At 35.0% G+C, this 19,664-nt stretch overlaps 1 protein-coding gene across 4 annotated transcripts in view; it reads right to left on the reverse strand.

Annotated features, from left to right (window-relative positions):
• The window catches only part of MIA40 (Cox19-like CHCH family protein), a 74,853-nt gene that overhangs the window by 37,476 nt on the left and 17,713 nt on the right, over positions 1-19,664 (reverse strand). For 3 of the 4 annotated variants that reach the window (XM_089791826.1, XM_089791827.1, XM_089791829.1), the window contains 2 exons: positions 2,122-2,156; positions 1,668-1,793 (listed from right to left, as the gene is read on the reverse strand). In XM_089791826.1, coding sequence (XP_089647952.1) covers positions 1,668-1,793; positions 2,122-2,156 — 161 coding nt within the window. Of the gene's footprint in view, positions 1-1,667; positions 1,794-2,121; positions 2,157-5,833; positions 5,940-19,664 lie in introns of all 4 variants that reach the window. The other variant, XM_089791828.1, reaches the window with a different exon arrangement.

Here is a 19,664-nt window from a genome sequence, read left to right on the forward strand (position 1 = left end):
GAAGAACCTAAGTTCATTCTGATAGCATAAAAATATCAATTATCAGCATAAATGCAAATACATACCCTCAAACTCATTTTGTAGCTTTTGGAGGGAAAACAAGGAAATTTGAAATTATAAAAAAATCATGTAAAACTCAAAAGACTTACTGAATTATAAAATATTTTTTCATGTGCAAACCCCCTTCATTTTCCCTAGGCATGCACTTTTAAGGGGATACATAAACATTTTTATTAGAATATAACGCTTAAGAAGATATTTTATCAATTAATATTAGAAACTTGAACATATTTTAAAATATTTCACAAAGACTTTGGAATTCAATTCTGCCCACACTATGATGAAATTGAAGTGGCGGGAAGATGGTTGGAGCCAATCAAAGACTAACTAAAAATAGAAAACATTTCTTAAAAGTGTCATCATGCTCCAAACTGACAATTGGGCCTATTTTCATAAATAGAAATTCGTAAGTACTGAATTTGCATCCACCAAGGACTTCAGAGTCCCCTTTCTCTTACCAATTGGCCTACGAGAACTCAAGAAATAGGTTAATTATCACCAAACTGATTAAGGCCAAGAAGTGATCATTACAATAGCTATAAAAGTCATTGTTTCCAATGAGCTAAATTTGTTTCTTTTTAAATAATCATGACACGTGAACCTCTGCAAGAAACCCATCCCTAAATACAAATAATTCGCATAAAAAAGTTCTTCTTTGCCCTAGAGAGACCTCTAATCCCAAATGTAACGAACCTTAATAGAATAATAAAAATATGCAATATATTCACAAATTAAACCCTTAAGGTTGGGCAACACAATAGAATAGCCATTTTGAGGAGTCAAACCTTGCAATGCCACTTCATCAGTGCAAAACCTCCTACAAAGCATATGCTATGATTATATATTTAAGATTGATGATTTTACTACTATCCCATGCATGTAGGATAAATACTGTTATTCCAAGTAACTAGTGAATGAGTTATAAAGCAATGAAACATATTCATCCAGAGCTTTATTGATTTATTCCCTAATAGAATATAGTTAGGTACATTATATTTTCCCATAATATATGGGAAACATGTCTTCTAAAACAAGAACATATTCTGGGCTTATGAATTATTCAACATGTTTGTGTAACTCAAATAAAACAAAATTAGTGGCTACCAAGCCTACATACACAACTTCCACCAACAATCAAGACTGGAGGGGGAGATCAAAATGCAAGAAGATGGACAACAGAAAATCCTGCGAATCTATAAAGTTAGTTTCATTCAATTATGTGCATTTGGCCATGACGATTAGCTTGATAAGATGACATTAGTGTACTAGTTAGAATAGGAAGATAAACCCAGCTATATTTCTAGTCATACTAAGGCTTTTAGAAAATGCATTATTATTTTAGTTGTCAATTTTTCGATTCCAAGTGCATGAAATTGTTTTATTGAAATATAAAAGTAAATCAAGAGGTGCCCAAATTTGAAATATGTGACAGAAAAAGAAAGCAAGTCCAATTTATTCCAATTCATTGAGTGCTAATATATAATAAACCCAAGATTACAAGTCAAAATGATTTAAAGCTTCCATTCTTATGTGACCGACATTTTTTCAAAATCAAAGATAAGAAAAAAATTTATAAAAGATAGAACTATTACAAATAGTGTCATTACCTTTTCAGCTGCAGAACTTTTGATGTAACATTTGAAGGATACAGAAAATGTCCCTCCACAAGGACCATCTCGTAAATCAGCAAGACATGGGCATTCCAATGCTTCTTGAGCTATCACTTCTAGAGACTGAAAAATACAACCGTGTAGCACAAATGTGAAGATCGAACTAGAAGTGCCACTACTTCAGAAATAGTATCTAACTGAGTTGATATCAGAATATAGGTCATTCTTCTGGCTAGATTATTGAGCTAAAGCATTACAGTGAATGCAAATTATGCAATATTTGATTTTTAACTCAAACCAAATCGTGCTTACCCATCTAGACAGTATCTTGAATTGGCATACAACCATATTCTATTTTTTCCTTGAACACCAAGAAATTCTAACTTACATTTTTTAATCTGAAATTGGCAGACATAAAGTACACATACTGAAAGAAGCAAAATTTACCAACCTCATTCTCCTTATCAGTACCCTTAGCTGTGGCTTCTGTTTCATGCAAAAAAGGAAAGCATTTTTTGGTAAATATAGTCATCAAATTCTAAAAAACAGTTGTACGTTTACATCACATTGTTTTGTTATTTAAGTTGCAATTCATTTTACAAGCTCAACCAATGCATAAACTTTATCCCTTTGCATTTCATATATCTTCATGCAAACTGTCATTTTGCTCATTGACTTTTTCCCCATCTAAAAGTGTATAATTTTTCTCTCAGAGACAGAAAATACAAAAATTCTAGAACATTGCATATAGAACTTTTGTGTGAACAATTTGCATACCTAAATAATTATTTGTAATTTAGAAAACATTAGGTGAAACATTAATCCATGTACCAGACTACAAATTGGTTTTGGAAATTTAGAGGAAAGAGAAAAGTCAAATTTGCACTTTTCTAGAGTGCAAATGAGCAGAAAATAAGTTCGAGTAGTATTACAATAATTCTGGAATGTCCTGCCCAACATTTTCTTTCCTGCAATAACGAATGGAAATGTGGCCATTGTGGGGTTATTTTTTGGCTTAATTTGCATTTCTAGACCATTTCAGAGGAGTCCCAGGCCTCAGATGCAGTTTATAACATTGCACATGGATTTCTCATGCTCAACCTCCACGGACATTGCTTCTAATCATGTTTCCTTGTTTCTGGAAACATACTATTAATTTGATAAAAGTTGAAGATAAATCCTAAAAATTTGTAAAAGTAGCAATCTTGGGCTAGATAGAGTAGGATATGTTATTAGAAATCACGAAAGGCAGAATGCTTAAGATGGTGGGAGTAAAAATGGGAGAGAAACCAATGACAAAGATGAATTCAAAGCAGATTTATTGGGCCTGTGGGTAGGAAGGAAACTGGAAAGCATAAAATCCACCTGGAAGGAGACTCGCAAATTGTAGCTAATACAATCTAAGCAGAAGTAACACCAAGTTGGAAATTGTGGAATTGGCTGAGCCAAATACAAGAGGCAATCAAATCATTCAAGGCATCCATTATTACACATACATATCGCAAACAAAATGATATTGTGGGTGACATAGCAAAGACAGCAGTTGATTTAACATTGGAAGAGGTTGAAGTCTTATTGATAGAGGAGTGGCATGCTTATTGCCGCCGCCTTTCCTGATCACAGGCTTAATCTCATGTGCCTGCCAATTGAATGGGGCAGTAAACATCATGAAGAGTTAAATGCAGGAAGGGAGAGTACAAAGGCCAACCAAATAATTACTGGCCTGTTTAGCTGAGTCCAGATGGAAATAACTGCAATGGAACAAGTGGAGAGCAACATGGATTAGCATCTGCCTGCTGGCAAAAGAGAGATGGCCTTCTATGGTGACATCTTAGGGAGACGGTTCGTGAAAGTCTTCAAGTCTAGAGTTGGGTTGTTTTTGCATGCACCGAGAATGGTGTTAGGGGACAAATATCTGAACAGAAATGGGAGAAATCACAGTGGTGGAAGCTCTCACGGTCAAATTGGTGTGGACAAGGGGGTATATAGGCTTCGAGGGTTACCTCCAAAGAGCCATACCCAGACAAGGATAAATTCTGGATGACAGAATTCAACCCAAATTTTGAGAGTACATCTTTTTTTAATATAGGGTGGCAGCATGAATGTAGCTGTAAGGAAAGGTCAGGCTAGGACGGGCACTAATTTTCGGAAAAACTGCAGTGAAGGGATCAAAGCTGTGGACAGCGAATGGGCCTTTGCTCTATTGAAGGATGTGGATGACAAGCAGGACAACAAGAAGGAAGGTCAAATCCAGCATCACAAGACTACAGTTTTGGCTGCGTATGTATATATGTTAGCACTGATACCAGCTGAAGAATAGTACAGTAGGATAGACCGGGCATAAAAAGGATGATGATAAATGAGCCAGATTTGTTGGTTTGGCTCCTCACTGTACTAGGTCACAGATTTATCCACCCAATCAGGCTGCCGATGGACAGTTTTATTTAATATATGGGTGTGACCCGGCAGTCACATAAACCTATCAAAAAAAACATACTATACATATTCCAATGCAAAAACATCTAGAAATATCAACAAAACCTAACAAGTAGTTTCACTTTGAAATTTGATGTATTTCCAACAATTTCTATCCAAATAGTACATTTGGCAAGCACTGTATTTGACCACTGATAGCCCTTACTAATTCTAAAACTGGATCTCTCTTTGTTTTTGGATTCATTTTGATCAAAGAAGAATGATTATGATGATCCGGAGAAGAAAAGAAAGTATAATCATTAAGTATTTGTGTATTGTCAATTAAGAAAACTATTTCAAAATAAAGAATAAAAAGCCTTTATGTTCCAAGAACACCTAAGAAAGGGTGTACTTGCCAATGTCAAAGTTCCTTCTAGTTGAGGCCTATACTTGGGTGTTGTCGGGTACTAATATCATTTCTCCCGCTTCTAGAAGGATATAAAGACATTGAAGCTCATTATGTTGTTATTGAATATGGACAGACTATTTCATCAACAAAATGCAAGTGATGATAGACCAATTGTTGAGACTGAATTATCTATCTGAGTCTGAGTTCAAACTTCCTTCTAGTTGAGGCCTACAATTGGGTCTTGTTAGGTACTAAAATCATTAGTCATGCTTCTAGAAGAACATAAAGACATTGAAGCTCATTACGCTGTTCTTGAATATCGATAGACTATTTCATCAACAAAATGTGAGTGATGATAGGCCAATTATTGAAAGTAAATTATCTCTCCCACTTTGAATTCAGCTGAACCCAGGAAGGTGCTCCTAAGATAATCATTAACAAGATTTAATCACAGTTGAAGGCATACAAAAAGACAAACTTGCAATCAAAACCAAAGTATGCCTAGACCCAAGAGTTTTCACTCGACCAAAGATAACCTACTGCACATATAAACTCTATTGATCTAATAAGAGATATGTGTGACATAGTTCTGTAAGATGGAAAAAAAATTATGAGTAACTTCAGACGTTTTCCCTATGAATAATATTGAATCATGAAGTGCATGGATACTAACTTCTCACTCCTACACTATAAATTAAAGATAATGTAAATTTTTAGTGCTGTCTCATATTGGGTTACAAAATCGCGATAAACTAGAAGAAACAACAAATTGAAATAGCAAAAACAACACAAAACCAATAACTAGACATTCTTAATAATGTCTCTCCAAACTTGCAAAAAAAGATATGCAATATTTGAAAAACCATTATAAATTACATGTTCAGTGCATTAAAGTATTCTGACACTTGTCAAAACAGTACAGTAATCACCACAATAAATGAAGCAAGAGAAAACCCCAAGCTAAGAAAAACTTGTCACACTTTCCTGCTTGGAATTTTTCTAGAAAATACAACTTCCCAAGGAGACATTCAATAGATAGCATCTACTACAAGATCGCTATTTCTATATGATTTGCAAAATCAGTTGCTTTCATGGCAGATAGACATGCCAAATTTGGAACCCTAATAGTTGTTCAGCATTGAAGTTGTGTGGAAATGAAAAAAAGGATAAACCATTTGAATGTGATATGAAATTATATTTGTAGCACTTGGTTTGATTATTGCATCCTTATGGAAATTTAACTAATGACCAGATGGCATTAATGTTCTGTGCAGAGTAAGTTAAAATCCTATGATATTTTCTGAAAACAATGGCCTCTTAAGGGATGGCAAAGGATTACCTGCATCTGAAATTCCAACCATCCAATTCATGGTAACATGGCAACCTTCATCATCCACCACCAATGTTGAATTTGGGATTCATGTACTTGAGATAAGCATAATTTCCTAGGTGGAAAAAGCTAATTAGTAGTTGTAAGGGTCAAATTGAACAATAATTTTGGATACGTTATAAAGTGGAGAATGAAAATAGGAATAATGCAGGAATTCAAAGTGAAGTTGGATGTCAGAAATGGACATGCAAAGTTTTGAGTCAAGATCAAAGGCTGAAACTAGATAGAGGAATGAAAATCCTAAAGTCTGAGAAAAGTTACACCAAAGAAAGAGGGAACTAAGTAATTTGAAGATTTGGAGGAAGCTCATTGTGCAAGAATGGACGTTAGGACAGGATGTTTAAGTAGAAAGCAAAATATCCATACATCCAAATGAAGTCCCCGTAATAAAGAATAAGGCAATAGAAAAGGCCTTAGAGCACTTTGCAAAATAAAGATGCAGAAACGGATGATGAAAGTGGATACTTAGAAGTCCAAATATCTAGATGATGGGTCAAAAGGTGGAAGAAATGTCTACATCCAAATAAAGGTCCTACAAAGGAAGCGAAGGAAAAGAGAAAAATGAAAGGATCTATTAGGATGTAGCAAGGTTACCTAGAGACCGGAAAACTTGGAGGGCTTTGGTACTAGTACGGTTATTTTCCAAAAATAGGAGATGAAGGTACTTGGAGATATAATTTTATTTTTTCTAAGAAATGTCATAGATTCATAACATAGTGCTTTGAAAACAAGAACGGTGGAAAGTTTTGAAGTATGAACATAAAAATTTTAAGTTTAAACATTTTAACCAATGGCAAATACTAAAGAGTCAATGACTAATACAAAATAGTCATGTCATTTACTCAATCAGTCATTTAATATTGTGTCATATAGAGTCAAATAGTTCAAGGCTCACATTGCATAACTGATTTCTGAGCATTGCATATGATTATATCTGATTTGTAATTGTTGATACTATCATCACATATTTAAATATGAAATTCAAAAAGATATAGTTTAATGCTAAATCACCGATATGCAAACAAAAAGCTCAAATCTGTAAACAAAAATCAGAGATCTATCTAGTATCGTCTACTCCACAATGTTCTAATCATCCATCTCAATGTCTTTAGCTATGATGTTGTCCAGAAAATCATCTCTCTAACTCAGGTTCCTGTGATGGTAGTACAGATGGGAGCAATAAGGCCATCAGGTTCAACTGCTTCTTCCACCATGGTTGCAGCATCTCCATCATGTGCAAATTTGGTCCAGTATTTGTTTGCCTTCCCAAGTGGAGTCATCCAGCGATAGATGTTTCTAACATACAAAGAACTCTTGATAGTATGGTTTCTTAGTTTCCTCTTTCGAGCATCGAGGATCTCGGTTGGTTCAATACCAGTTTTCTTTCTTCATTGAGAGGTGGCAAGTCAACCGATATGATGATATTTTTCCCTATGGCTTTCTTCAGGTAGGATACTTGGTGACATTGTGGATGAGGCTTCCCTCTGACAGCTCAATTTCATAGGCGACCTCCCCTATGTGTCGAGTTACACAATAAGGACCTTAAAAACACAGACTCAACTTTTCTTTGCCATCTATCTTCAAGGATGACTATATGGGCGGCTGTAATCGAAGGTATACTAGATCACCCACCTCATAGCTTCTCTCAATTGATGCTTGTTGGCATACATCTTTTGCTGATTTTGTGCCCGTTGGAGATTTTCCTTCAAAAACATCAAAATATCGTGTTCTTACTGTAGCTAGTCCTTTTCTCACAGCGTACGGATGTCTCCTAAAACCATGTCCACAAATGAGGGGGATTCATATCTAGACAATGCTTTGAATGGTGCCATCCCAATTGACATGTGGTAAGTGGTGTTGTAGCAATGCTCCAGATGCAACCATTTAACCCATGCCCTTTGTTGTAATGAAACATAGTTTCAGAGGTACCCTTCCAGCAATTTAGTCACAATTTTCATCTGTCTGTCAGTTTGGGGTGATAGTTGGTGCTTGGCAAGAAGTTCGTCCCTGTCAACCTTAACAATTTTGCCCAGAAATCTTTGAGAAAGCAACTATCCCTATCGATGACTGTATTTTGTGACAACCCACGCAAGCTGAAAACCCCCTTGAAAAATAAGTCCGCCACTTGTGCAATTTGGAAGTCGGTGGAGACAGTGAAGAAATGTGCATACTTCATCAATTGGTTAACCACTACAAAAATGCAATCTTTGCCATTTACCTTCGAAAGTCTAGTGATGAAGTCCATGGAAATATTATCCTATTTTTGTTCTGGTATTTGCAAGGGTTGTAACAAGCCCGCCGGTAACATGTGTTTGGATTTGTTTTGTTGGCATATCACACATTACGAAACATATTGCAAGACATCATTCTTAAATCCCTTCCATGAAAATCTCTCCCTGATCTGCCTTTAGGTCTTGAGGAATCCAGGGTGTCCGTCCAACAACGAGTGTATTTCCTTTCAAAAAAAATTGTTTCATTATGGATTCAAGTACCATGTAGATTCTATCCTTGTAATAGATGATATCATCAACTAACTTGCATTGATCGTCCTAAATATTGCCACCGATTAGCTTACATGCAAAAGTGTTCTTGGAATATTCCACCAACAAATATGCCTTCCAATCGGTTGAAACCTAGGATAATACGGTAGATTTACTTGACAAAGCATTTGTAACGGCATTATTCTTTCCTTTCACAAATTCAATATCAAAATCAAAGGCATGCATCTTACTTACCCATTTTGGTTCACTCATTTAGATTCCTCTGATCCAGAAACCCATTTTGGTTCACTCATTTAGATTCCTCTGATCCAGAAAGTACCTCAAGCTACTGCGAGTGGTACAGCCAACAAATTTGGCACCCACCAAATATTGTTGAAACTTGGTCAGGACGTACATGATGGCCAACATCTCTTTATCATAGATGGAACATAACAACACACCCTGTGTAAGTTTCCAACTCTCAAGAGCTATCAAATGTCAATCCTACATGAATACTGCACCAATCCCCTCACTGGAGGCATCACACTTCAAGATGAAAGGTTGAGTAAAATTTAGTAATGCAAGAAGCAGACTAGTACTAATTGCTTCCTTTAATTTATCAAATGTGTGTTGCACCTATTCACTCCACCAAAAAGATCCCTTAGTCAAATTTGTCAATGGTGCACTGAGCTAAGAGAATCCTTTTACAAACCTCTTGTAGTAACTACACAATCTGAAGAATTTGCACTAAGAGAGTTTTTGGTTGTGGCCAATCAAGAATAGCCTGAATATTTTCTTGGTGAACTTGAACTCCATATCCTTTGACAATAAATCCTAGGTATAATATCTCTATCATCCCAAACTTGTACTTGAATCATTTGGCAAACAACAACTGCGTCTCCATGATTTTGAGGATTTCATCTAAATGCTTCAAATGCTCTTCCCATGTTTTACTGTAAATAAGGATGTCATCAAAAAATACCAAAAGGAATTTACACAATTATTTGTTGAGTATGCAGTTCATGCAAGACTCCAATTTGGTTGTCGTGTTGTTAACCCAAATGACATGACCAAAAAATCTTAATGTTCATCATGACATTAGAAAGTCATCTTTTCTACATCTTATTCTCCCATGCAAATCTAATGATATCTGGAGCAGAAGCTTATTTTGGAAAAACAAAATGTGTCAATGCAACTTGTCAAGTAGTTCATCAATCTTAGGAATGGGATATCTATTTTTTATCTTCTTGTTCAACGCACGGAAGCCCACACACATGTGTAATGTCCCATCCTTCTTTTTAACTAGAACTAGTGATAATGCAAAGGGACTAGAATTGGGTTGGATTCATCCCTTGTTCAGCAGCTCCCGAATTGTCTTTTCAATCTCATCTTGAAAATCATTGGGATGGCGGTAAGGTATGGTAATGGCAGGATTGGTGTTAGCCTCCAATTCGATAGTGTCCTCAAAACCTTAGTGTAGAGGTATGTCAGGTGGAATGTCAAAAAAAACCATCTCATGTTTGCCCAAAATGACCTAAAGCACATCATCTTGGTAGTATGGTTGTTGCCCCTTTATTAGTTTTGTCAAAATGAAGCAATGTGTTTCCCAAGCAATGTCGTCATGTCAGAAGATGGCCTCCATCAGTCACGTTGAAACCTCCTTTGGTCCATCATTCGCCATCCCACTTAGGACAACCTTCTTTCCATCAACTACGAAGGAGATATCCATTTTCTTGAAGCTTTGTGTGTATTAGTCCAAAGTCTCTATCCACTAGATGCCCAAAATGACCATGTCATCCAGATCCACTATAAAAAATTCATTTGTCACCGTGTGGTTTCCTATGGTAATGCTCAGTTGTGGGACCAAGTAGGTGCACGATAAGAGAGTTCCTCCCACCACCTTGACTTGAAATCTCATATGTGCCTCCGTAGGTAGACCTCTTCACTTCACAAGTGATGAATTTGTGAAATCATATATAGCTTTGTTGTCCAGCATCACTATGACCCTCTAACCTCGAAGGGTTCCCTGTACCCTAAAAACTATGCACCTAGGGCTACTAGCAAGAGTGATGATGCCTTTGCCCTATACCACTGCGCCAATGCTTTTTGTTTGCACTTTAACCTGACCTCCTTGGGAACCTCCTGTCACCTATACCCTTTGAGTCCTGAATCCTCCTATTCTTCTTCACTATTTGACATGACCTCAATGTAGTGTATTTTTCCTTTTCCTAAGCATCTTGCCCAAGTTCCCACAACTCCTTATAGGTGAAATAGAATTTTCTACTACTAAGTTCTTTTCTAGTAGCTTCATCTAGCAATGGTTTCTTTGAAGGAAGTTTGTTGTCTTTTTCCTTCAGAGCCAACGGTGGTTTGGTGTTGTAGGGATAACTCCGAGAAGTGGAGGTTGATGTTGACATCATGCTCCGAGCCTTCTTGATTGCCTCAAAGCGGATCATAGGATTGAACCCCTTTACCCATCCCTTCTACAGTTCAGTTAGATCATCAATGAATAGCACAATTGTCGCCTCTTTGAGATACCACTAACCACTACTAAGAGTTTTTGAAACTAGGTGATGTAATTGTCAATCGACTCGATTTGCCTCAGTTGTGTCAATTCTTTAAAATTAAGTTCAAGATCTTTGCCATCAAACCGATCAATAAGTCTTTCTATAAACTTGGCATAAGTATTTACTTGGATATGTCTGAAAGTAGCCATACCATGATGCCACCATTCATGTGGCACTTCCTCCAGGTGGAGTGTGGCAAATTTAATGGCTTTCTCTTTGGACAACGGATTGGGTTGGAAGTAGGTATCGGCTTTCATTACCCACACTTGTGCACAGATTGATCCAGATCCAAAGCATCACCTAGATCCAATGACTGCTAAGTGTTCCATTTATTCTCATGAGAGATGGATTCATGTTGAATCACTACTCATGAAACATGGGTCAATGAGTTTGACCCAAAATCACACAGTTAAATCCTGATAGCAATATCACAAATTTACCTTGCTTAACTTCCTTTTGAGATCATCATTGAAATAACCACAGTTACCACCACTTGAGTACTTATTCTTAATTCGGTATAATCTTTGTAAAATATATCCCCTTCCATATTGGCAATCCTCCAATCTTCCCGTATCGGTTCTTGCATTTCTTCAAAAGTTGGTTCCCATCCTTAGTGAGGTGCTTTTTACTCACGGAGGAAAGGTCGACATGGAGGGCCAAGAACGTGTAGGATGAGGATTTGTCTTTCCTGTAATTGAGTCGTCGGTGTGTCTATTGTGCTCACCAAATATTCTGCCTTCAACCAATTTTCATAACGTTTCCTCCATGAGTTGTTGAGTGTCATCGATCTAAAAATGATTCTTGGTGAGCTCTCTCAGCAATGACATGACTTCAGCAGTGGAATCTTGTGAATCTCTCATTCTACCAACTGAGTGGTACCATCTTCGTTTTTGGGTATAAACTTGCATTCATTGTCCACAAGCTAGCGGAATCATTGACTCTAATACCACTATAATGGTACTAGATGAAACCCAAATCACCAATGATCGAGATGCAAAGGTTTGTTTGTACGGCATGTGAAGTTGTATGGTGTTGGCCAAAATGGTCGTACGGGCTAGTAGAGTGGCCATTAAAGAGCACATAATTATACTAAGAGGGGCGGTGAATCTATATAATAATAACTTTTACAATTTAAAACTTTTATCCACAGAATAACTTTCAAATACTGACATCAACAATTATGCACATAAATGCAATGACACAAAGAATTAGTCACATGGAAATTCAATGTGGGAGAAAGCCACGGCGAATAAATGCTATTAATTTGTTCTTTTGTAATGTTTTGTAGGCTCCAACCTACTGGAGGCTCTAATCTCTATGTTTATAAACATTTGTAAGGAAACTTGCAACAAAGAATATAACCGTTTCCACATAACCCATAATAAATTTGAAATGAATATGTAATTAAAATCCACATGCAAGAGAATAGACAACATACCCACAAAACTGTGACACAAGATATACCTTGGGTAACCCTCATTGAGGGAAAAAAACCCAACTTCCAAAAACATCCATCACCATGTATTATTCAGCAAAAAATACCATTGCAATACAACCATGAGAGTCTTCAAATCTATAACAACCACCAAGCAATCCTTGTGAACAAGCATGAATCCACACATCCCATGCCATGCTTCCAACCTTCACAAATGCTCCTTTAGCTAACCTGTCAAACCTTGTCCTACTTGACTCTTGCCTTTTTTGCCCTTTTTGTCTTCTCACACCAACTACCTTTGTGGCTGCTTATATAGTAGCAAGTCCCACAAAACCACTAAGTGGTATTTCATAAACCATGTGCTACCTAACTCATTGACCCCACATTTAATATTGGAAATTTTAATTCTTTTTCCCAATATTAAATAATTACATAAAATATTATCACAATGTTACAATACAACTCATCAAGTATATCCCATGGGAATCTTTACATGTTGCACGTCCATCTAGGTGCAACATTACATAATAAAATAAAATTAATAAATATAACAATATTATGCAATGTGTGCAACACCCATTATCTCAACAACATTAATTCACTAGAAGCTCGCACACTTTGCAAGCATCAACCTACTGGAAGCACCAACCCCCACTACTTGTCTTCATGAGTACCAACCCACTACAAACAAACCTCTTTTCCACCTTGGCTATGTTGCTTTATTATATTGACGATGGATATCTTTAACACACAATTCCTCTTCTTATATCTGTATGGATCTTTTAACTTCAGCACACACCCACTCCATTCGCTCTTGTTTTTCTTCTATGTCAACTTCTAAATAGAAGTATTTTCTTTTAACCAACCAACATATCCTAATATTTATATATGAATCAGATAATAATCTAAATATATATTTTTCTTTTTAATACTTCTCTTATTACTCTTGCCTCTCCTTTTCTTTTAATATAAATATATATCAGATTTTAAAAATCTGAATATATATATATATTTCTCTATTCTTTTCATTCTTCTTTCATCTACTCAACACCCACTTACTACTACTCTCTTTTCTTTGTCTTCTTAGCCTCACTGCTTCACTATTCTTCTATTTATATTATAATATCTTCTTTTAATTAATTTCCCTCCAACATAATCGCAGAATATAGCTTCATTTAATATGTGTTACATCCCAATTTTCAACCCAATTTAAAATATTCCTATAGCCATTGAGGTTCACATGAAATCAGTTGACAGTTAAATTTGTTATAATCCTGTGAAATGGTAAGATGGTTAGTCGTTCTGATTTCATATGAAGATAACATGCTAGTTGATTATTTATCACGAATTCATGGAATTGAAAAGGCGGATAGCCGTTATGATTAATTATGATTAATAACTTGTTATGGTAATATGAATTAACTGCGGAGAATTTCCTTATAGGGAGCACGTCAAAGGGGAAGGGGTGGAAGCATTGTAAAAAAAAAATTGAGCACAAGAGCATCACCATCACTGGGCAAATAGGTATGAATCGTGAATCACCATGGTTGAAGACCTAACAACTACATAACAAGATATAGACATTAGACACGCATGAACTATTAAATAAACATTTAAAATATTAATCATTTTAACTTAATTAATACGTACCTCAAATGGCTTTTGGTTGACTTTTCCACCACATCATTATAATACATATTTATGTACATACACAGATATAAATTAAAGGTGACATCATAATATTATTTTTATACAAGATTTTATCTATTTAATATGTACATTTATGCATGTACAAGAAGATAAAATAAATCTTCCAAAATGAAACATATATTTAGATATACATATTTAAAAGATACGACCTTAAATAAACATTACTATATGCCATCTTAATAAGATATATTTACGTGCAAGTAAATAAATATGTTTATAATATTCTTTTGATTTGTAACCTTCAAGTTCTTTTCCATATTTATTCAATTCTTTTCTTGAAACCGAAATGGGCACTTGGCATATTATAACGACATCCAAGAAGGCAAAACATTTCTTTAAGAGTTACGGCTTCTTGGAAGCTTAGAGAAATTGAATGCCTTTACATATATTAGGGGGTTGTGAGAAACCTGAAGAAGAGGAATCGAATTCTCCCTCCTCGCGATATACCTCTACATATTTTTGTTCCATTGTCCGTTTCCTTATTACCAATTTGCTGGAAGTCATGATTCATAGTCACACTGAGATTGTGTTTGGAATTTCCCTCATGAAGGTATTGGTTGATAGCGTTCAGCCAAGGCTCTTTTTATCTTCAGAAACTTCCAGGTTACGTGGTTGATTTCCCATACCTAAAAGAAATATAATTTTTTTAACAATTATTACTGCATTTGTACTTTCAGCAAAAAGGCATATATCCATAAAATACTGTACTTCATCTTTGTTCAGTATCACCGAATAGGTTCTCAGTGAGTCAGTTATTCCCATGCTGAGTCAAGACCAAATGTTCATAACAAGCTTGTACATCCTTATTTTACTGCTGTAGTCAGAATCAATGGGTAATTATGCAAGTCTTAAGATGTTATTCTCAAACCATAGAAGTTGTGATATACTAAAACATGTGATATTCATACATTAGCTGACGATCAGCAAAATGAGTTGGTTTACTCTGATATTTAAACACCTGGGACTCACCCGACTGTATGGCCAAGGAAAAGGGTGAAGAGGTGAGATCTGCAATAACATGAAATAGAATCAGATGTGACATAACAATATAAATTATTCTTAAAATAAACATTTAATAGCTCATGCATGTCCAATTCATTCTCTGGTGTCAAGTTGAGTGGTGTGTTTAAGTATTAGGATGCTCAGTGGCTGACAAGGTGTTCCATGTCTATTCCAGGTAGGGAGGGTCTTTCTATTAATGCAATCAAATTTCCACAATCCATGATTTATAATGCTGAGTTTCTGGAATAGATTGTGTAGAGATTTTTCATCAACGTTTCGAATCACACTACGTGATCCATCATCGGGAAGAGAGAGCAAGAGGTGTCAAATTATGTAAGATGCAGATTTGGCACAGGGTCCCAATTTAAGGAGACCTGGAAGAGAGGGACTGCACACGCCCCAACGCAAGTCAAAAGAAGTAAAATAAAAATAAAGACAAAAAACAAGCACGGGGGAGAGACAAAACCACCCAAGACACAAAGTGAAAGCACCAAGAGAGATAACCAAGAAATAAATAGGACAAGATAAAAAAACTCCAAAAAGGAAACAAAAGGTAAGAGGTAGAATAAGTAAAAATATAAAAATATAGAAGAAGAATATGTTACCTATAAGAGAACAAAACAGAAACCAAAACATAGCGTCAACATGTGAATAAGCCACAAAAATGCAATAATATATACAATATAATATTACCCATTAATAATAAAAGTAAAAACAATTTATGTAGGAGTAAAAATAAATAAATAAATACATAAATTAAAAATAAGACTAAAAAATAATAAAAAGATAAAATAAAAGTAAAAATTAAAAACATAAAAAACACAAACACATCTCAATATATATGTTTATGTATGTATGCATGTGGTTAATATAAACTAGTGTCCAAATATCAATGAACTCCCATCCTAAATCAGAAATTGAATAAATATATATATATACTTACTAATAAGCGAGCAATATATATAACAATAAAAAACAAGCAAAACAATACAAACATGTGCCACAATGTAACATATATGTATATATATATATATATATATATATATATATATATATATATACATAAATATATAAATATAAATATATATATATATGTATGTATATATACATAAATATATATATATATATATATTTATATATATATATATATATTTATATACATAAATATATAAATATAAATATATATATATGTATGTATATATATATATAAATATATATATATATGTATATATATATATATAATGTGCACATATCACGACTAGAAGAAAACATACGCAAAAAAAAAATGAATAAATAATAAACAACCCCCATACACAACCCACGCATGGAAATAGATACATATGACACCAAAAAGCAAGAGAATGCAAAACAAATAAATAAATGAAATATACTAACAAAAATGTAACAAGGGAAAGTCGCATATAAGTACGAGTAAATTTTGAAAAGTGAATATAAGGATAGAAACACAAGGTAAGGAAGAACTCCAACAAAAGAACGAAGGACGAGCGAGCAACACAAAAGGCGAAAAGGCAAGGAGGAGGGCACAACTAACTCAACAAAGAAGACTCAACAAATGGCCTTTCTAGTTAAAGAAAGTGTGGGGATAAGTTTAAGGTCCGTGGTTGGGAGGTTAAGCCCTTGACAATGTTTCCCCTTTCCACAAGATGTCGAGACGAGCATCAAATTAAGATAAGTTGAGCATTCAAACATTTATTGGTAACAAGTACTTTTACTTTTATGGTATTTTGTAAGAATTTGCCTTAGGGCAAGATTCACCCAAGATCGAAGAACTCGAACACAAGCATAACCGTAGACCAAAAAGGAGTATGATCAATATATCAAAGTATGTCCTTATACATTGCTTTGTATTGTATGTGCAGATGAATGTACACACTAGGAGTGTCTGTGTATAAAGGCCTCTCAGGAAGCACCTACAATGTCTTTAGAAAAAACTAGGAGATAAGATAAGCATGACAACTAAGCACACGTCTTATCCATCATTCTAGATGAGAGGATAAGAATGACAAGGTGTATCTCAAGTGGAGATGTTGTAGACACCATGTGCTTAATTAGTGTGCTAACTCTTGTGTTGTAGACACCATGTGCATAAAAGAGGTACGAACTCCTGTGTTGTCAACATGACAACTCACAAGAGTATGCATACTCTTAGGTGACTAAATAAATAAATATTAAAATAATGCATTAACCTAAGTAAACTTAAGTGTAAATAGTGAATACGAATTTACACCAACATATTTATACAAGTAGAAGATATGATGGATTAATTTATATCGTTGAATTCGGTTATTTCCTTTGATGAAAACAACCTTTCTCATCAATGTAATTGGTAACCATTTAGATCGGTTGACCTTCCAACTGAATATGGAATATAACTATAGGATTGTTATTTCAGTCTTTCATTTATAAGAATAATGATTATGAGCATATCTTCTAATCTTATGTTATTGCCACAATTGGCAACAGGAAGAAAGGAAATGAAACAGAGGTATCTGATGCTCCAAATGATACAGTGGTATTTGATGCCCTAAATGATCCAATGGTAATTGATGCCCTAATTAATACAATGGTATGTAATGCCCTAAATGATCCAATGATAATAGATGCCCTAATTGATGCAGTGGTATGTGATGCCCTAAATGATCCAATGGTAATCGATGCCCTAATTGATATAGTGGTATTTGATGGTACTCATCGATTGATTTTGATATAATGGTATTGGATGTGGTAATCATCATTTGATCCTAAGTGATATTTGTGGACTAACCTGGGTGTTTGCAAAAGCATCCCTAAAGTGATTTTGGTTCCGAATTCCATGGTATGTAGATTTTAATTTCCATAGTAAATTCATTGATGTTTTCAATTGTTAGTTATGAAATTTTTGTTTAATTGATTGTAACCATTAATCTCATTCACATGAACATAACTGATATCACTGTCTCCCTATGAATATGATGTAATAATTGTATATCTTTGGTATGATAGTTGTTAGTTAAGACCCGCGAAAAGTGGTTGTTACAATATGTCTAATAATTAAAAGCCTTCGATGAAGTTTCTAAGGTATTTTTTGTGTTGTATGGGATTCGACTCCAAACATCCCGATTCATTTGATGGCACTCAGTGTAAAGATATGGCAAATAGAATTCAGGCTCCAATGTATCACCGTGTATCTATCTATTATAGCATCTGTTTTTCTATTATCTAATATATCAATCTACATTGAATCTGCTGGAACAACTAGAAATGAGCCATTGGGTGACCACTACAATCCTTTGAAAATGCTGGCAATATCTCATTGTGAAAAAGAGATAAGTTTGATATGCCCTGTTTTTCTGATTCAACTTTTGCAATCACATATCGACAAATATAATTCACTTCTCCAAGCCCCCTAGTTCTACCATTCTGAGGTTGCTAACATAGATTTTGCTTGTCCTCTAGTGGTATCCCATATGATACAAGAGTTATCAACTAAATCATAAATCGAGAAATTTCTATGTGGTGACTGTTGTAGATCAAGAACATCCTTGTGATGCAAAATTGGGGCTCCATCAGTAGCTTTTTGTTGGGAACATACGCTCCTTGTGGGCATAATGAGATTCCAACCATCTCTAGAGGAGCAAACCAAGTATCTACACTTAACCTAATGCAAAGTGAGATTGGGTGGCCCTAGGCCCCCCAAAAAATTGAATATCAATCCTTTCTTCTATCGAAAGCCTAATTTTGGTCATGTACTAACTCCTTCTTTTAGATCATGGTATTGTTTCCCTTCATCATTTGCTTAGGATCAGAATTTGCCCTGTCCTTATCAGCAAGAGTATTTGAAAAGAAGCAAATTCCATTATCTTTTAGCTCCAACATTTGATCCTTTGTTGTATTAGATGCATTATCCTTATGGACAACACTTATTGCTTCATTAATGTGGTCTTTGGTATCTGACTTTTGTTTTGCCTTTGAGAAGTCATCAAATTCATTGTGGTCCTTGTTGAGTAGAAGATCCTTATTGTCAGGCATTTGATTAAAACAAGTCTCATTTGCTTCATTCTCCTCTTGTACACAATTAGTTCCATACTACAGATGTTTCTCATCACAAAAAGGTTTTGAAGATAACTAATATTCAAGAACTACTGTTTCTCTTTCATTGAGAATTTGATCAAATAAGACACTTGGAAAATTTTCAAAACCATGCTCATATGATTTCATCTCATCTTCATGTATTTGATGCACTTCTTTCTCATAGGAAGAATTAAAAGATGTCTCACCTTCTGAATACATATCATGAGTTTTATCAACTTCAAAATTATCATTAGGCCTACTATCTTTATCATGATGTTGATGGACTTGATTGCATAGAAAATCCTCTTCACATGATGAATTCAAGAAAAAAGAGAACTTAGACATATCTTCTTCTGCTTCCTCTTCAAACAATGGATACAAGAACATAAAGAATTCAAGCATACCTCCATGAGAGTTTTTATCTGGATCATCACGTGTTCTATTACACAAGATATCAGCACATTGTATACATTTAGTAAGTTCATCCTTTTGAGAATCAACATCCTTTTCATCTA

This window comes from Cupressus sempervirens, chromosome 7, assembly GCF_028749045.1.
Source record: "Cupressus sempervirens isolate cs-2001-9-10 chromosome 7, ASM2874904v1, whole genome shotgun sequence".
NCBI lineage: Eukaryota > Viridiplantae > Streptophyta > Pinopsida > Cupressales > Cupressaceae > Cupressus > Cupressus sempervirens.